This window comes from Mobula hypostoma, chromosome 8 (genome assembly GCF_963921235.1).
Source record: "Mobula hypostoma chromosome 8, sMobHyp1.1, whole genome shotgun sequence".
In the NCBI taxonomy this organism is placed as follows: Eukaryota; Metazoa; Chordata; class Chondrichthyes; order Myliobatiformes; family Myliobatidae; genus Mobula; species Mobula hypostoma.
Window position 1 is genome coordinate 88,462,920 of NC_086104.1, and position 19,776 is coordinate 88,482,695.

Sequence of the window (19,776 nt, forward strand, 5' to 3'; positions counted from 1 at the left end):
GAATGTTCTCAAAGAGCTGACTGATTTGACAGTCCAAACTATGGATTGGTTTCTATGAATAAACATTAGTTATTTCACGTGCATTGGTTTGAGCTGCTCCTTGGTACAGAGTAACTGGTGGCATAGCAACAACCTGCCTCGGTATTGTCAAAACAGAGGGGTGGAGTTTAGAGCTAGAACTGTAGGATGGGATAAATGGTTTTATCTTTTAAGTTGTATCAATCATCTGATGTGATATGAACAAACAGTAATTGTACCGTACAGGAAACCCAGGGATTATATTTTTCACACAGGTTGTTCATGTAACATCAAGCAAAACATTTTAAATCTGTCGCAGTGAAAGAGATTAAATATAAATAAGTAAATATGCTGCCAATAAGTAACATTGAGTTTGCATTTACTGCCAAAGATAGCCGTCCCTTGGGTACGTGCAGTTACGCTCAGCAGTGGAAAGTAATGGGCTTCAATAAAATGAGGAGTGTTCTCACTGGGGCACAGGAGACACTGAGGGAGATTGACTACCTCGAGGCTGAAGGGCTGTTAACTCTTGCAGTAAAACCAGAACAAGGGGCATAGGCTTGGGATAGGATCGTGGCCAGTTAGAAGTGTGAGGAGGAGAAATTTCTATCAGCAGAGTGCTCTAAATCTTTAGATATTTGTTCCTTGCTCTTCAAAACTGAGATGGGTAAATCTATATTTGTCTCTATCTATAACTAACTTTGTAACTAAATATTGTAGCTAGATAGGGAAACTAGATTTCAGCAGGAAAGCACACTAATTATACCATGTTCTTATTGAATAACGGGGAGAATAGATTGAGCTTATGATTCACTCTGAATCCTGTTTATATTTTTCTGGTGTTTTTGGTCTCCTTGATGATTCTGCAGACTTAGGTGATTGTTAACCTTAGCCTGGTATTAGCATGCATGTCTCTGAGTTCCTGGCTTCAAATGTCACTCCAGAAATTTGAGTGTAGAGTCCAGCCCAACACAGGTAGGGTTTCCGAAAGCATGTACCGCCAAGCTCAAAGACAGCTTCTACCCCGCAGGTAAAAGACTTGAATGGTTTGCAGGTATGACAAGACGGACTCTTGACCTCATCATCTACTTTGTTGTTGTTATATTGCCCCTTATTGGTCACCTGCACTTCCCTTTCTCTGTAGCTGTTACACTTTACTCCGTATTGCTATTATTTTATCTTGTTCTACCTCAATATTGATTTGATCAGTATGAACTGTATGCGAGAAGAGCTTTTCACTCTATCGTGGTACATTTAACAATAATAAATCAATTCCAGTTCTACACAGCCCTTGCATCCCTTGGTCTCTGTTCTACAACACTCTTCTGGGCTCTGCCATTCACAATGCAAATCTTGCCAGATTTAATTTTCCAAAATGCACTTGTCTGATTTAAGGTTTTGCCCACGTCCCCAGTTTATGTATGGTAATCACTGTAAGTTTGAGCTTTCTTACTTGGGCCCCAAGGTCTTCTGTATTCAAAAAGAGGTGAGCCCTTCCAAACTCCCACTTGAGGGAGAAGCTTCTCTACCTGCTGAATAAATGGAGGCAATCCCCAAATTTATGCATTTGCATCGAGAGTTCTGGAGCGGCGTGGTACCGCAATAGTTAGTGTAATGTTATTACTGCTTCGGATACCTGGCTTCAGTTCCCACCACTGCTTGTGAGGAGTTTGTACGTTCTCCCCGTGACCGCGTGGGTTTCCTGCGAGGAGTTTGTACGTTCTCACCGTGACCGCGTGGGTTTCCTGCGAGGAGTTTGTACGTTTTCACCGTGACCGCGTGGGTCTCCTGCGAGGAGTTTGTACGTTCTCCCCGTGACCGCGTGGGTCTCCTGCGAGGAGTTTGTACGTTCTCACCGTGACCATGTGGGTCTCCTGCGAGGAGTTTGTACGTTCTCCCTGTGACCGCGTGCGTGTCCTGCGAGGAGTTTTTACGTTCTCCCTGTGACCGCGTGGATTTCCTGTGAGGAGTTTGTACGTTCTCCCCGTGACTGCGTGGGTTTCCTGCGAGGAGTTTGTACGTTCTCCCCGTGACCGCGTGGGTCTCCTGCGAGGAGTTTTTACGTTCTCCCCGTGACCGCGTGGATTTCCTGCGAGGAGTTTGTACGTTCTCCCCGTGACCGCGTGGGTCTCCTGCGAGGAGTTTGTACGTTCTCACCGTGACCGCGTGGGTCTCCTGCGAGGAGTTTGTATGTTCTCCCCGTGACCGCGTGGGTGTCCTGCGAGGAGTTTTTACGTTCTCCCTGTGACCGCGTGGATTTCCTGCGAGGAGTTTGTACGTTCTCCCCGTGACCGCGTGGGTTTCCTGCGAGGAGTTTGTACGTTCTCACCGTGACCGCGTGGGTCTCCTGCGAGGAGTTTGTATGTTCTCCCCGTGACCGCGTGGGTGTCCTGCGAGGAGTTTTTACGTTCTCCCTGTGACCGCGTGGATTTCCTGTGAGGAGTTTGTACGTTCTCCCCGTGACCGCGTGGGTTTCCTGCGAGGAGTTTGTACGTTCTCCCCGTGACCGCGTGGGTCTCCTGCGAGGAGTTTTTACGTTCTCCCCGTGACCGCGTGGATTTCCTGCGAGGAGTTTGTACGTTCTCCCCGTGACCGCGTGGGTCTCCTGCGAGGAGTTTGTACGTTCTCACCGTGACCGCGTGGGTCTCCTGCGAGGAGTTTGTACGTTCTCCCCGTGACCGCGTGGGTGTCCTGCGAGGAGTTTTTACGTTCTCCCTGTGACCGCGTGGATTTCCTGTGAGGAGTTTGTACGTTCTCCCCGTGACCGCGTGGGTTTCCTGCGAGGAGTTTGTACGTTCTCCCCGTGACCGCGTGGGTCTCCTGCGAGGAGTTTTTACGTTCTCCCCGTGACCGCGTGGATTTCCTGCGAGGAGTTTGTACGTTCTCCCCGTGACCGCGTGGGTCTCCTGCGAGGAGTTTGTACGTTCTCCCCGTGACCGTGTGGATTTCCTGCGAGGAGTTTGTACGTTCTCCCCGTGACCGCATGGGTTTCCTGCGAGGAGTTTGTACGTTCTCCCCGTGACTGCATGGGTTTCCTGTGAGGAGTTTGTACGTTCTCCCTGTGACCGTGTGGATTTCCTGCGAGGAGTTTGTACGTTCTCCCTGTGACCGCATGGGTTTCCTGCGAGGAGTTTGTACGTTCTCCCCGTGACCGCATGGGTTTCCTGTGAGGAGTTTGTACGTTCTCCCTGTCACTGCGTGGGTTTCCTCCAGGTGCTCTTTCTTTCCCTCCCACAGTCAGAAGACCTACTAATTAGGTTAATTGGTCACATAGGTGTAACTGGGTGGGCCAGAAGAGCCTGTTACTCTGCTGTACCTTGAAATAAAAACTAATAATAAGTACTTCACCTCAACCACTTTGAAATGCTGCAAGGGATTTCAACTAGTCCATCAACTGTTGTTGCCTCCTTGGACACTGCCTGCTATTTAGAAGGCTCTTTGCTGCTTCTAGAGCAATTCAGAACTAAAATCCCAGGACATCGGGAGGCTTTTTAAATGCAGTAAGAACTTGTTTTGCATTATCCAGTGCTCTTGAAAGGGGAGTTGTGAGTGAAAGCGAAACAACCCATTAGCTTTGGCTTACTACAAGTCAATGCTCCTCAATCCTCTTGTGTAATTCTCTTTCACTGCTCCTTAGACTACAACTGCCCTGCTGTTCAGCTACACCAGTAATAAACTTAACTTTTAAACCGGGAGATGGAGAAATTGGGATCAGAACAGTCATTTCTCAGGCACTTTGAATCCTGTTAAGTCTCCAGAATTGAACCAGTAGAAATGTATTTGAACACAGAACGTAGAACTTTGCAGCACAGTACAGGCCCTTTGGCCCATGATATTGTGCCAACCTTTTAATTGACTCTTAAGGCTAATCTAACCCTTCTGTCCTACTTAACTCTCCATTCTTCATCATCCATGAGCCTAACTAAGAGATCCTCAAATGCCCCTAATGTACTGAAAGGGTGTTCTGTGCACCAACCACTCTCTGTGTAAACAGATTACCTCTGACATCCTCTCTATACTTTCCTTCAACAACTTAAAATTATGCCCTTTGTGTTAGCCATTTCTGCCCTGGGAAAAGTCTCTGACTATCCACTTGGTTTATGCCTCTTATCATCTTGTACACCTCTGTCAAATTACCTCTCATCCTTGGCTGCAAAGAGAAAAACCCTAGCTTGCTCATCCTATCTTCATAAGTAAATCTCCTCTCACCAATCCATGAGGTGGATTGAACCAGGCAGCATTATGGTGAAGGCATTAGCACGTGCAGAGGGGTGCACTTGCTGGAAATGAGCAGGGCAGTTGTACCATGACATTAGTTCAGTGTACAGTGTTGATTTGACAGTGGGGCCGCAAATTTGGCGGGGTGGGGGTGGGTCAGTGTTCAAGCTAATGTCCTTACTCGTGCCCAGCTTGAATAGGCCTTCGACCACAGGAAAGGCCCCGTACCCGCCCCCCCCCCCTTACCCATATGGAGTCATTCAGCACTTGCTGGTGAGTTGTTGAGTGATTTCCTCTGGCCATTGCTCTGATTCTCTGTTGTTCCAAAGTGTGGAGGTCCATGGCATTTCTCAAAACCTCATGCTACTGATTTCCTTAGCTATCCATTTGACCTTATCTCATCTACCCTTCCCAGTCCACGCTGATGGTATCATCTCTGAAACTCAATCTTTTTACCCCCACCCCACCACCCCTGCAGTTCAATCTTCAAATCATCTATCCAATATCTCCAGCCTCCATATGTTCCACTCTCGAGGCATTTTCCTCCACCTTCCTCTTCCCACTCGCTTCACATCCGTTACGGAGGCAGGAGCTCAAGATGGAAGTCCGCAATTGAATGCCCTCGTGGGTATCGGCTGCATTGGTCCAGCACGACTTAGTCTGGGCATCCTGGTTCACCAGGGACTTCAGGAGTTTTGCACAAACCAGTTGCATCCAGGCAAGAGTACTTTAGTACTTATTAACATATCGGCAGGCAGAGGGAGGAGGAGGAAGAGGGAAAGGAAAGGGCCTACAGCAGGATACCATGGAGTAATTCTCCTGCCTGAACCCAGGTGTAGCAGTGTATACAACATCTGCATATGCCCTCATTAACTCTTGCCATCTGCTATAGCTGAAATTGCAATTTTAAAGCAGGACCGCATTTTCAGTAGCTACCAAAGTGGTCATGTCAGTGAAGTTGTTATGAATCAATCCCGGCTGGCTGGTGCTCGGTTTTCCACGGACTATTTCCTTTGGCAACTCTTTGTCCTCACTATTCATCCTAGCAATCCTCTGAATCCTCTCTAAAATTTCCACTCTGGTGACCTTCCTTGTGATTCTCTCTTTGATCACCCGATGCCCATGTTATCTTCTGTCCAATGTCTTTTAGATACTTTCCCACCTCTCCCTGAGGTGCTTCAGTTTCCTCCCACATCCTAAAGATGTGTGGGTTGTTGGTAGAACATAGAACATAGAAATCTACAGCACATTACAGGCCCTTCGGCCCACAATGTTGTGCCGACCATGTAACCTACTCTAGAAACTGCTAGAATTTCCCTAGTGCATAGCTCTCTATTTTTCTAAGCTCTATGTACCTATCTAAGAGGCTCTTAAAAGATCTTATTGTATCCGCTTCCACCACGGCTGCCAGCAGTGCATTCCACACACCCACCACTCTCTGTGTGGGAAAACTTACCCCTGACATCCCCTCAATACCAATTCCAATCACCTTAAAACTGTGCCCTCTCGTGTTAGCCATTTCAGCCCTGGGAAAAAGCCTCTGACTATCCACATGATCAATGCCCCTCATCATCTTATACACCTCTATCAAGTTACCTCTCATCTTCCGTTGCTCCAAGGAGAAAAGGCAAGGTTCACTCAACTTTTCTCATAAGGTACGCCCTCCAATCCAGGCAACATCCTTGTAAATCTCCTCTGCACTCTCTCTATAGTATCCATATCCTTCCTGTAATGAGGTGACCAGAAGTGAGCACAGTACTCCAAGTGGGGTCTGACCAAGGTCTTATATAACTGTAACATTACCTCACGACTCTTGAACTCAATCCCACAGGTAATAAGGCCAACACACCATACACCTGTTTAACAACACTGTCAACCTGTACAGCAGCTTTGAGTGTTCACCCTGTGCGTCTATGGCTTGGTCCCGTGACCAGCCCTCCAAAAACTCCCACCGACTTGTGGGAGACGCACCGCTTCCAGGGTCTCATTACTTCGGGGTGTCATGTGTGTCGCCTTAGCGAACCTGTCCCTTTTTATCCCCCTGCTGGGGTATCGCCTGTCCATCACTTCAAACAGTTCAGGGTTCAAAGAGGAGCCGGTCTTGACAATTCCCAGACCGCTGTCTCCTTCCGTTAAGCTCTCCCGTCTCTTCATTAACATTTCCAAATGCTGCTCCATTGTCTTTACTTATCTCTCTCTCCTGAAGACAGGTGGCAGATCAACTGTTGATCCCGCTGGTGATAGCACAGGACAGTCAATATCTTAGTCTATGTGTACTTTCGTCACAGAGTACATACCTTATAGTCGGTCAGCTAGTGCACTATAAAAGAAGTTTCGTCTAGCGAAGTGGTCATCGTCGGGAGTGGACTGAGTCAGAGTGGGACGGCTTTGGCTCAACAGGCTTCGGCGTAAACAGGCAGAGGCAAGGGTAGGTTCCGAATTTCAGTCCCGGGTACGACTCTAAACTGCAACCGGTGATGAGGCTCTGACTGGGGACTTTGAGAGCTTTAGGGAAAGTGGAGTTACCCCTTAGTCATTCATTGCTCCTAGGACCGCTCTGACCCAGAATGGTAGCACCTGCAAGGGTTCCTGCTCAGGATACGAGCAAAGGCCAACGGCAGATCCAGCAGGTTCAGCAACTGAACTCATGACTGAGAAGGCGGATGAGCTAGGACCTCAAATGTCAACGGCTATGGTACAGGTGGATGAACATTTGGGAAGAGAAATGGCGATTTCTTTAGTTTGCCCAATAGTAGGCAATAGCAAACCACCATTGCAATTTGCTGAGAAAACCATGGTCAAACTCACAAAATGTATCACACAACAACAGTGTCAAGGGGATCTTCAAGACAACTCTGAAGGTGTTTTGATTGGTAGGGTTGATTCTGGCCAGCAGGGGATCCCTGACCATCATCAAGCTACTGCTCATAAAATTAAAGTAACACAAAAGAAAATTATTGCCACTTGGAATGTAAGAACCCTATATCAAGCAGGAAGATTGGACAATGTGATAAATGAAATGGAAAGTCTAAAGAGTAACATGATGGGAATTAGTGAAGTTCGTTAGATAGGTGCTGGAACATGTCAGATTAGAAATAAAACACTAGTTTATTCTTGTGGAACATCCCATACTAAGGGAGTAGGAATTCTTATGGATGAAAACATGGCAAAAAGTGTTTTAGGACATTGGGCAATATCAGAATGAATGCTCCTTGTTAGATTCAGAAGACAACCATTTGATTTAGCAATCATACAGGTATATGCACCAACAACAGATGGAACAAATGAGGATACAGATAAATTCTATGAAGAACTTGAACAAGCAAAGAATGGATGCAAATCTCAAGATATTGTTATTGTCATGGGAGATCTAAATGCTAAAGTAGGACAAGGTGCTGATGGAAATACCATAGGAAAATTTGGACTAGGGGAAAGAAATGAAAGGGGTGAGAAATGGGTAGAATGGTGCAAGATGAATAATCAGGTCATTATGAATACCAACTTTAAAAACCATCCAAGACACTTGCGGACCTGGAAAAGTCCAGGTGATAACACTAGAAATCAAATTGACTTTATTACTATAAACTAAAGATTTAGAAACTCAGTGACTCAAAGCAAAACATATCCAAGTGCAGACTGTAATAGTGACCATAACTGAGTGGTATGTCATGTAAAATAAAAACCTAAAAAACTAAAGAAGCAAAACCTGAACAATCCCTTGACCTCTTGCAATTAACTAAAGAAGAAAACTTAAGACAAAAATTTACAGTTGAAGTAAGGAATAGATTTCAAAGTCTAGAAATAGAATCTGTTGAAGATGATAGCAATCATGTAGAAATGAAGTTTAACTCTCTAAAGGATGCCTTGGTAGAATCAGCAGTCAGTGATTCCTAAAAAAGGAAAAAAAACACTAAGAATAAATGGATGACAGATGAAATCAAAAATCTAATGGAAGAAAGGAGATGGAAGAAAGCAAATCCCATAGAATATACGTCCTTAGATAAAAAGTTAAAAGCTTATGTCAAAAAACCAAAGAAGAATGGTTAAACCAGGAACGTGAGCAAATAGAAAGAATCCCTTTTACTGATCCAAAAAGGTTACATCAACAATTCAAGAATATCACTGGTAAAAAGCTCCTCTGTTCTTCAGGTAGATGTTTGAAAGCAAAGGACAGTACCATCATCATGGAAAAAGATGAGATTATGAACAGATGGACTGAATATATTCAGGAATTGTTTGAAGATGATCGAGGCAAAAAAACCAGAAATTAAGAAAAACATTGAAGGTCCAAGTATTTTAAAATCTGAAGTTTGTAATACAATAAATAAGATGAAGAAAGGAAAGGCAGCAGGTCCTGATGAATTAGTAATAGAACAAATTATTGCCCTTGAAGATCATGGAATTGAAAAACTTACTGATTTAATCATTGACATTTACGAGACTGGAATAATATCAGAAGAGATGAAAAAAATCAGTATTTATCACTCTTCCTAAGAAAGCTGGAGCAATAGAATGTGAATTACATAGGACCATAGGTTTAATGAGTCATATCACCAAGATACTTCTAAGAATTTTGATAACAAGAGCTAAAAGTAAGATACAAGCTGAAATAGGCAAAGAACAATATGGTTTTGTGAAAGGCAAAGGTACAGGAAATGCAATATTGATGTTAAGGATACTATCAGAACAAGCTATTCAAGTGCAAAAAGATTTATTTGTTTTATCAATGACACAAAAGTATTTGATAAAGTGAAGCACAATAAGTTATTTGAAATATTACAGGAAACTCTAGATCTAGATTTGAAAGACCTCCGCCTAATCAGAAATCTGTACTGGGAACAAACTGCCGCTGTAAGAATAGATGGAGAAGTGAGTCAGTTTACGAAAATCAAGAGAGGCATTAGACAAGGGTGTGTTTTCTCCCCTGATTTATTTAATGTGTACAGTGAAACAATATTACAAAAAATTAGAGTCATTTGGTAATCAAAGTTGGCAATGAAAACATCAATAATTTCAGATATGCAGATAACACTGTGTTAATTGCAAGTCGGAGGAAGAACTACAAAACTTAATTGATATAATTGTTGAAGAAAGTGCAAAAATGGGTCTATCTATCAATTGCAAAAAGACAGAATGTATGGTGATATCCAGAAAGAAGGAGAATTCTATCTGCAGGCTGAGAATAAATGGGGAAGACATAAAACAAGTAAAGAACTTTAGCTACTTGGGAAGCTGGGTGACATCAGATGGCAGGTGTGACTTGGACATTAAAAGAAGAATAGGGATGGCAAAAGACACCTTTACGAGAATGAAGAGTATACTGACCAATACTAAACTAGGCATGACAACCCGCCTCAGAGTACTGATATGTTACATTTATCCAGTTATGTTATATGGCTCAGAATGTTGGACAATATCTAGTAACATGAGGAAACAAATTGTAGCAACAGAGGTGTGGTTTTTGAGGAGGATGCAAAGAATATCATGGACAAAACGAATATCTAACGAGGATGTCATGAACAGAGCAAACACAAAAAGAGAAATAATGTATGAGATCATGAAAAGGCAACGTAACTTCATTGGACATGTGATTAGGAAAGAGGAGTTAGAATGCACAGTAATTATGGGAAAGATTGAAGGGGAGAAAGCACGAGGAAGACAAAGACAAATGATGATGGAGACAGCAGCCAGAGAATTGGAAATGAATACCAATGAATTGATCCACTTGACCCGAAACAGGAGTGTGTGGGCCATGGCAGTGAAAGCTCAAACTGGGCATGGCACCTGATGATGATGATGACATACATGTCACCACATACAACCCTGAGATTCTTTTTCTGTGGACATACTTAGCAAATCTATAGAATAGTAACTGTAAGCGGAATCTGTAAACTGTAACCATCAGGAGCTGTAAGCAAACTGTGCAAATGCAGATATAAATAAATAGCAATAAATAACGAGTATGAAATAACAAAGTAACAGAGTCCTAAATTGAGTGTTGCTATCCCCTTTTGTTCAAGAGCCTGATGGTTGAGGGGTAGTAACAGTTTTTGAACCTGGTGGTGTGAGTCTTGAGCCTTCTGTACCTTGTATCTGATGGCAGCAGTGAGAAAAGAGCATGGCCTGGGTGGTGAGGCTCTGTGATGGTTGCTGCTTTTCCATGGCAATGTTTCATGTAGATGTGCTCAGTGGTTGGGAGGGCTTTACCTGTGATGTACTGGGCTGAATCCACTACCTTTTATAGGATTTCAAAGGCGTTGGTGTTCCCATACCAGGCTGTAATGCAGCTAGTAAGCACACTTTCCACCATATATGTTTGCCAAGAGTTTTGATGACATGCCAAATCTCCGCAGACCCCTGAGGAAGTAGAAGTGCTGTCATGCTTTCTTTGCAATTGTAATTATATGATGGGGGACAGGTCCTCTGAGATAGTCACACCCAGGAATTTAAAGTTTCTGACCCTCTCTACCTCTAATCCTCCGATGATTACTGGCTTATGGACCTCTGGTTTCCCTCTCCTGAAGTCCACAATCAGTTCCTTGGTCTTATTGACATTGAGTGAGGTTGTTGTTATTACACCACACAGCCAAATTTTCAATCTCCCTCCTGTATGCTGATTCATCAACACTCTTGATACAGCCCACAACAGTGGAGTCATCAGCAAACTTGTATGTGGTGTTGGATCTGAGCCTAGCCGCACAGTCATAGGAGTAAAGCGAGCAGAGCGAGGGTTAGATTATGAAGACGCGCAGCCCTCTTTTATTGTCATTTAGTAATGCATGCATTAAGAAATGATACAATATTCCTCCGGTGTGGTATCACAGAAACACAGGACAGACCAAGACTGAAAAACTAACAAAAACCATATAATTATAACATATAGTTACAACAATGCAACAATACCATAACTTGATGAAGAAGTCCATGAGCACAGTAAAAGTTCAAAGTCTCTCAAATGTCCCACATCTCACGCAGACGGGAGAAAGAAGAAAAACTCTCCCTGCCATAGCCGACCACGGTCCGACTCTGAGTCATCCGAAAACTTCGAGCTCTGATCAGCTCTCCGACTTGAATACTGAGCGCCATCTCTCTATCCAAACGATTCGACCTCCTTCTTGGTCGCCAAAAGCAGGCAAAGCCGGGGATTTTGAGGCCTTCCCTCCGGAAGATTCCCGACCACGCAGTAACGACAGCAGCAAATGAGCGTTTCAGAAATTTTTCCAGATGTTCCTCTGTGCTTTCATGTCCCTCTCCGTCAAATCAGGATTGTCCACGGCTCCTATTTAATGGATACAATATCATTTTTCACTGGAGGTCTGCTTCTCTCTCCTCCCGTTAAGCACACATCCCTGCAGTGCTCTTGTGCTGATGGAGATTGTGCAGGTTTTTGCCAATCTGAACTGACTGGGGCCTACAAGTGAAGAAATTGAGGATCTAATTGCACACGAATGAGATGGAATTAGTGTTAAATTGGTCTGTGCTTGAGCATTGGCACAGACCTAGTGGCCTTAAAGGCTTGTATCTCTGCTGTAAGACTCAGAGCTTGTTCAATTTATAGGTACTTTGAAGATGATTTGCCTTTGCTCAGGAGAAAGGAAGAACGATTTGTCTTAGATGTTCCTATTAAATGTGTGTGAGTGTACTCTATGCTACTTGTACATTCATCTTGAATGAATTTCTCCTCCAGAGTATCCACCAAATGAATCTCAAAATTCAGACATCAGATTGCAATTTCTCAATGACAATTACATTTGTACGCTGTGATCTTTGTTGCTGCAAGGGTATGATTATATGTTCCAGCTGTAGAATCATTACAGTACAAATCTTCAATGGATTAAGTGTTTTTATCTCTCTTCTGTTTCAGCGTAACCCTCCGATTATAGTTAATGATCTCTTTGAAGATATCAAGGATGGAGTGATGTTACTCGCTTTGTTGGAGGTTCTATCTGGACAGAAACTGGTATGTTTTTCTCCTTTTAATTCAGCAAAAAAAGCCAGTGATCTCTCCTCAAAACACATGACAAACGAAAAGCCAGTGATCTCAAACGAAAGTGAATCTGCAGATGCTGGAAGTCTAAGCAACACACACAAAATGCTGGAGGAACTCAACAGGCCAGGCAGCTTCAATGGAAGAGAGTCCTGCTGAAGGATCTTGGCCCGAAATGTCGACTGTACTGTTCTTTTCCCCATTGATGCTGCCTGGCCTGCTGAGTTCCCCCGGCACTTTGTGTGTGACGCCAGAGAGCTCTCCACAATGCACATTATAAACATAAAAAGCAGGTGATCTCTTCTCAGTACACATTCTAAACAATACTGCAGCAGTTGAGGCAAGCTGAGATTATGGTACAGGCATTAAAATAAATCGTGGCATCCCCACCTTCAAATGTAGAGTTTTAGGAATGTAACATTTTATACCGTAGTTGGAGGCTATTTGCTTCGTTTCTCTTTCTTCAGTTCTTTTTCCCCTTTCAAGTATGTATCCAACCTTTCTTTTGAAATGTAGTATTTAATATAATTTCACTATCCCTTCAGTAAATACATTCCCAACTCACCCTGCAAACTTAACATTTTTCTTCAGCCCGTTACATTTCTTTCTCATTTGTCTGAGCTACAGTATGTGTCTGTGGCTTGCCGATCATCCTGCGAGTAGAAGTCCTGAATACCTTTCCAAACCTTCAACCCTTTTAAAAATGTTCTCCTCTCAACCTTTCCTTCTGTCAGGGGAAATATCCCAGGTTCCTCGAATCTCTCCGTGTACCTGGGATTCTTGCAACTCTGGCACAGGGCCGCACAGTAGCGTAGTGGTGGGCACAACGTTTTACAGCACCAGCGGCCCGGGTTCCAATTCCTGTCGCTGACTGTAAGGAGTTTTGTACGTTCTCCCCGTCACCGCGTGGGTTTCCTCCGGGTCCTCCAGTTTCCTCCCACAGTCCAAAGGCGTACCGGTTGGTCGTTGTAAATTGTCCAGTGAATAGGCTAGGGTTAAACTGGCGGCTGCTGGCAGGCATGGCTTGAAAGGCCAGAAGAGCCTACTCCACACTGTGTCTCAATAAAATAAAAATAAAAAGAATTCAGTAAATACCATCTGTATTTTCTCCAAGACACTGACACCTTCCTAGAGTACGATGCTGCGAATTAAATATAATCCTCCATCTAATGCCCTAATCAGTGATTTATAAAGCTTTGGGGATGACTTTCTTCCTTTTGCATCTTTTTAGAAAGTTATCGAATCCCATTTGTTTATTTTGACAGCAGAGTGAAATTGTGTCGTCATTATCATGTGTCCAATGTGGAAGCCCCTTGGTCTCTCTAAATCTGCAAACTTTTTAAAATTGCATCAAGCTTTGCAGAAATTGCAATTCCTGCAAGCCTTTCAATAATCAGCATTGGAAATACTTGTGAGGACATTAGACATGGTGACCATTGGACACTCATCCTCTGAGCTCTCATGCAAACAGTGGATGCTCAATGAGGCACCTGGTTCATTGTAAGCTGGAACCCAGTCAGGAGTAGGAGAGGAAGGATGGTGAGAGAATGAGAGAAGAGATCCAATGATGTCCTACTGATGACCTCATTAGTGTCCGAGGATGAATCCATCTTAAAAGGGAGAACATTGTAGTTTTGGGGAAACAGGTTGATATTGAGCGGAGGTCCAGTAGGATTGTTGCCAAGGCAAAGGAAGATCTTGGAGTCACAGCCTCTTTGTTTTGTAGCATCCAGCTTTTTTAAAGATTCTTCATGGAATCTGGGCCAATGTTTACTATCTACTTGAAAAGAAAGTGGAAAGCCATTGCCTTGGACCACACCATTGTACCTGATGAAGGAGTTTCCAGAATATTGTTGGATAGGGAGTGCAAGGATTATTGACGTTTAGAAATACCCAAGCTGGGATGCAGTGTAACTTGAAGGGAAGTTTGGTGATGGTAGTTTTATCTGCATCTCCTGCCCTTGTCCTTTTGATTGATAAATCCACAAGTTATGAAAGGTTGAGGTGACACACTCTCTGTTGGTCAGCTGGATTTTTTTCCCTGGGTTATGATATTTGGCATCACTGGATTATAAGTGTTACACCTGTCCCTGCATAAGGACAGTCTTCTGTCACATCCAGCTAGCAGAGAGGTTTGGAAGTCACAACATACCATCCTCTGCTGTATGGCCCTGGTGCACGTGTGCAGACTGGGCTTAATCGCTGGTTGATTGCACTCGCAGCATGCTGATGGTAGAAGGGCCTAGTGAAGCCAACGCTACTTCATGAGATGATTGGTGAATTGCTGTGTCATGGAGAACTGCAATTTGACACTGCTGTAACTTGTAGGGGGTGGAGAAACCTCTGAAATTGCTTACCAAAATATCTCAATTGCACTTTGCAATTTATGGAGAAAGAATTATTGTTACAATTAACTTCCGTTCCATTTTGGCAGCCCGTTGAACAAGGTCGAAAGTTAAAACGCATTCACTGGGTGAACAACATTGGAAGAGCTCTGCAGTTTCTGGAGGGCAGGCGGGTAAGTGTGACCATCCCTTTTGTGTCTCGTTGGACTATTACATTGGTGTGAAATCTTTGTAATGGTGTTTTAGTTATTGTAGACACTTCCAAGGTTAAGGGAAATTCTCAGGCAAACCAGATGTATTCCACAGAAGGGGTTTGAATGTAGTTTTGTAGAAGCAAATGGATCTGTTAGTATGTCAAGTGTTATGAGTTTCTTTAGTAATTCTCTGATAATCTGCACGTCTGGAGATTCTAATTGATGGCCACATCTCGGGCCTTCTGCTTGCGCTGCGATGACATCTTGCAGCGCTGGGGCTTGGAATGCATAGTTTGCTGGCTTTCCCCAATAACCAGATGCTGTACAAGTATCTGCTTGGTTTTCTAAGAAGCCAAACGGCTCTAAGCTCACAGGTTCAGTTCCCGGTGTGTGGTGGAGTTGATGTTGGTGCTGCAGTTAGCCTTGATAGCTGTGGTGAAGACAGAGAGACCAGGAGGTAGGCTGTCATCTGCTGTTTCCTCGGCCTCGTCGCGATGAGATCACGGCCAGGGTTGTTGATGCCTCTTAGAACAGTGACTTGTTACTAAATGCCTAAGCCTGCGTGTGAAAAATGATGCCCATTTTAATGTGGTGTATTACTCCAATAGTACTTACATAGAACATAGAACAGTACGGAACAAGAACAGGCCCTCCGGCCCACACAGTTGTGCCAAGCCAGCTAAAAAGTAAATCAAATCCCTCCTACCTACACAATGTCCATATCTTTCCATCTCCCTCATATTCATGTGCTTATCTAAACATCTCTTAAATGCCTCTAATGTATTTGTCTCTACCACCATACCAGTCAGCGCTTTCCAGACATCGACCACTGTCTGAGTAAAAACTAACTCCTCACATCCCTTTGAACCCACCCCCCTCTCACCGTCAATGCATGTGTTAGACAATTCTACCCTGGGAAAAAGATACTCCCTGCCTTCTGCCTCTCTTAACCTTATAAACCAACATCGGATCTCCCCTCAGCCGCTGCCGCCCAGAGAAAACAACCCAAGTTTGTCCAGCCTCTCATGATAGACGATGTCCTCTAAACCAGGCGGCACCCCAGTAAACCTCTTCTGCACCTTCTCCAAGGCCTCAATATCTGGTAGTTTGCATGAAAGAGTCAGAGTACAAAATTCTACGCTCAATAACAGGCGATAGATGACACACTCCTTACAGCCCTAGGTTTCTGGAGACTGTGGTAAGGTACTTGGTCTGTTCTTTTCCTGCCATTGGGAAGGCACCTTAGGTGCCACACCACCAGGTTAAGGAACAGTAATTACTCCTCAACCTGGATAGCTTCACTCACCTCAATACTGAACTGACTCCACAGCCTACAAACTCATCTTCCATGAGGTTAGCTTTAACCCTCAACCAATGTCCACTAATGGTTTTCATAGTACTCAAACACATCGCAGCCATTGAAGACAGCAGGTGGCTTTTTTAGCTCCGTCCAGATTAGCACTTCACAGTGGCTATTGCTGGCATTACCTTCCTCACACAGATTATTTACATAATTCTAGCACATTCTTCCTGCAGACCACCAGTCTTGTGATCAGTTGCTCATATTCCTTTGTCTCCACCAGTTTAAGAGCTATTAAGGTTTGGTACAGTTCATTTTTGTTTTGCAATCTGCAGTAAATAATAAACAGACAACCAATTGAACCAGCATAGAAACATCTCTCGAGCAAAGTTAACTTCCAGTATTTCCGGAATTAATTACAGAACTAAAGGTCCTTAACGAAACATCAGAACATGTATAGTTTCAGTCTTGATCATTTCAAAATCTGTTTATCTCTCCTGTACCGCATTAACCACTTCACAATGTGCAGTTGTCAGGTAACTGTGCATTACCGGTTCTTCAGTGAAAATTTAACATGTGTTCCGGTCGTCTTGTCTCACTCACAATCAATCACATCTGTGCACACACTGAGGTATCTTAGGATCATGCGATATGCATCATCTGATGTAGTCTGACCTTTGGATTTCAGCTGAACTCCAACTCAAACTGTGGACCTAGGCTTGTCTCTCCATGTTTCAGGCATTGGGAAGGTTATCAAAGACATTTCCCTTAAAATGATCAGAGAGTGGACACAATTATCAGAGGGAAAGTAGTTACTTAATTTCCTATAGTTTTTGACTTTAACATCAAAACTAAACTAATATGTTCTGGTGAGTTATACCCACGTAGCTTAACCCCATTCAAGAACAACTTTGGAAAACATCCTCTTTGGGGGTATTACTTCCCTGTTTGTGATTGAGAATGTACGATTGAAATTACTATTGCATCTTATTCAGGAGCTTTGGGAAGACTTTTCCAAGATCAGGTTAGGAGCATGTTCTTGTTTGATTACTTTAAATCCTAGCAAAGTCCCAGGTAGCCGGCTGATGGTGTAGAGGCATCTGCACCGGCCTTTGAGGTGAGTGGTCCCAGGTTCAAATCCAGTTGAGTGTTGAGCTAACAACTTGGCCTTGTAAAAAAACAGACAAGTGCTAAGGAAACGGGAAAAGGTTGCCGCCCTATGTGCCATAAGGCACAGAGAAGAACAACAGCAAAACACGAGTCCCAGACGCATCACAGTATAGTGCACAGTTAGTTATTTTCTAATTTCCGAATCTCAAATCTGAACATAGCTTGCCTGACAGATCTTAACCAAGTTCCCATTTTTCATTCTCTGCATTAAGTTCTCATTTTAAATTAAAATCAAGATTTGATCATTGCCTTAGGCTTAGGAAAAAATTCTCCTTGGTATTTTATTTTGGTAAACACCAAATGTGTTTAACATCAAAGGCCAACACCAAATGTGTTTAAGCTTGTATACAAAACCTTAAACTTATTTAATACAATATAATTTTATTCACAAACTTTTGCCTCTTTCTTTGTTCTTACTCATCCCAAGTCATGGAGGGCTTTAGTTCTAAGGAGAGATTGAATAAGTTGGGTTTATTTTCACTGGAATATAGGAAATTAAGGGGTGACCTTATAGAAGTTTATAAAATCATGAGGTGCATAGATAGAGAGGAGATAATTAGTCTTTTCTTCCCCAGAGCAGGGAAAGAGGAGAAACTTAGGGAGATCTGTGTGATAAACTTTTCCCACAGAGGGTGGTGAGTATATGGAATAAGGTGCCAGAGGAAATGGTGGAGGTTTTTAAAAGCATCTCGAGTGGTACTTGGATAGGGAAGGCTAGGGTGATACTGATCAAATGTAGGCAATAGGACTAGTGTTGATAGGCATCACAGTCAGTATTGGATAAGGTGGGGAGAAAGTGTTTATTTTCTATGCTGTTCTATTCTATGATTCTGACTCTATGATTGCCAAGTTTTTGAGAAACTCTAAATCACCTGTGGTTCTGCTTTGGAGACCAAAGGGTTAATTTGTCATAGTCAGAGTGTATTCATTCTTTGTAACTTCAAAATCCTTACTCAGACTTTAAGTCAAATATTAACAAATGTTATTAATTAAAACACAACAGCTTTAAATTACGAGATGCACCAAACCGGCATGTGGTACAAATTTATGCTGGTGCTTTCTTTGGGAACCTTTGCAGGTAATTGAAGAAAAGTTAGTTTCCACATTGAAATGAAGCTTTTACCCTCATGCCAGAGGAGAAAACAAAAGTAGGTGGAGCCTCTCACAGGTCACATTTACACTGAATGTGATCCTTAAAGAAACACAGCCTTTTCAAATAACAGCCTCTTTCCCTTAGATGCATCCTATTCCCTGGTACATAATTAGACAGAAAATAGTATGACTTGAAATAATTTCATTGTATCCTTAACAAACACTTGACAGGCTTTTCACTTCCTCACTCACTTACCTCATGTTTTCTCTATCTCTGCCTCCCCGTTTCCCTCCTCCCGCCCATTCTCTGTCTCCCTCTTTTCATCTCTCTCCCCCCCCCCCACTCCCCCACCCCCTCACTTGCCTCTAAAGGTTCTTTTACCTTAAGTTGTCTAATCAATTCCGGTTCATTGTGCAACACCCAATCCAGAATAGCCAGAATAGCTGGTCCCCTAGTGGGCTCAACCACAAACTGCTCTAAAAAGCCATCTCGTCGGCACTCAAGAAACTCTCCCTCCTGAAGCCTTCCGTGACTATTGTAACATTACTCTTTTGGTATGCATTATCTGTCTCCCATTGTAATTTGTAGACCACATCCTAACTACAGTTTGTGGGTCTGTATACAACTCCCATCAGGGTCCTTTTACCCTTGCAGTTCCTTAGATCTATCCACAATGATTCAACACCTTCTGACCCGATGTCACCTCTTTCTAATGATCTGATTTTATTTTTTACCAACAGAGTGATGCTGCAGCCTTGCTGCCTGTCCTTTTGATACAATGTGTATCAACGGACATTAAGCTCCCAGCTATAATCTTCTTTCAGCCATGATTCAGTGACGCCCACAACATCATGCATGCCAACCTGTAACTGTGCTGCATGTTCCTCTCCCTTCTTCTGTGTACTGTGGACATTCAAACATAACACCTTCAGCACTCTGTTTACCCTTTTCGATGTTGTCGCACCACACTCAGCCTAACTTTGTCGGAAGTTTTATCGACATCTGCCTGGACAACCTCTCCACTACCTGTTCTGGCACTCTGATTCCCATCTCCCTGCAACTCTAGTTTAAACCCCAGCATGCAATATCCTGCTAGGATATTAGCCCCCCCCCCCGCCCCAGTTCAGGTGCAAATTGTCCCTTCTGTATAGCTTGCACATTCCCTGGAAGAGAGCCCGATGATCCAAAAACCTCATGCTCTCTTCCCCGCTCCCCCCCCCCCCACACCAACTGTTTAGCCATGTATTATATTGTATAATCTTCTTAGTTCTGGCCTCATTAGCATGTGGCACGGGTAGCAATCCTGAGATCACAACTCCGGAGGTCCTGCCCTTTAACTCCTTCTGTGCTCATCCAAACCACGTCATTGGTGCCTACATAGACCATGACCTGGCTGTTCACCCTCCAACTTGATCTGACATATCCTGGACCCCGGCACCCGGGAGGCAACA

The 19,776-nt window shown here is 43.5% G+C and overlaps 1 protein-coding gene across 13 annotated transcripts in view; it reads left to right on the top strand.

The window, feature by feature from the left end:
* Positions 1–19,776, top strand: part of syne1b (spectrin repeat containing, nuclear envelope 1b) — a 504,374-nt gene that overhangs the window by 71,456 nt on the left and 413,142 nt on the right. For 12 of the 13 annotated variants that reach the window (XM_063056272.1, XM_063056279.1, XM_063056269.1 and 9 more), the window contains exons 3-4: positions 12,101–12,196; positions 14,658–14,741. In XM_063056272.1, coding sequence (XP_062912342.1) covers positions 12,101–12,196; positions 14,658–14,741 — 180 coding nt within the window. Of the gene's footprint in view, positions 1–11,935; positions 12,197–14,657; positions 14,742–19,776 lie in introns of those variants that run through there. The other variant, XM_063056268.1, reaches the window with a different exon arrangement.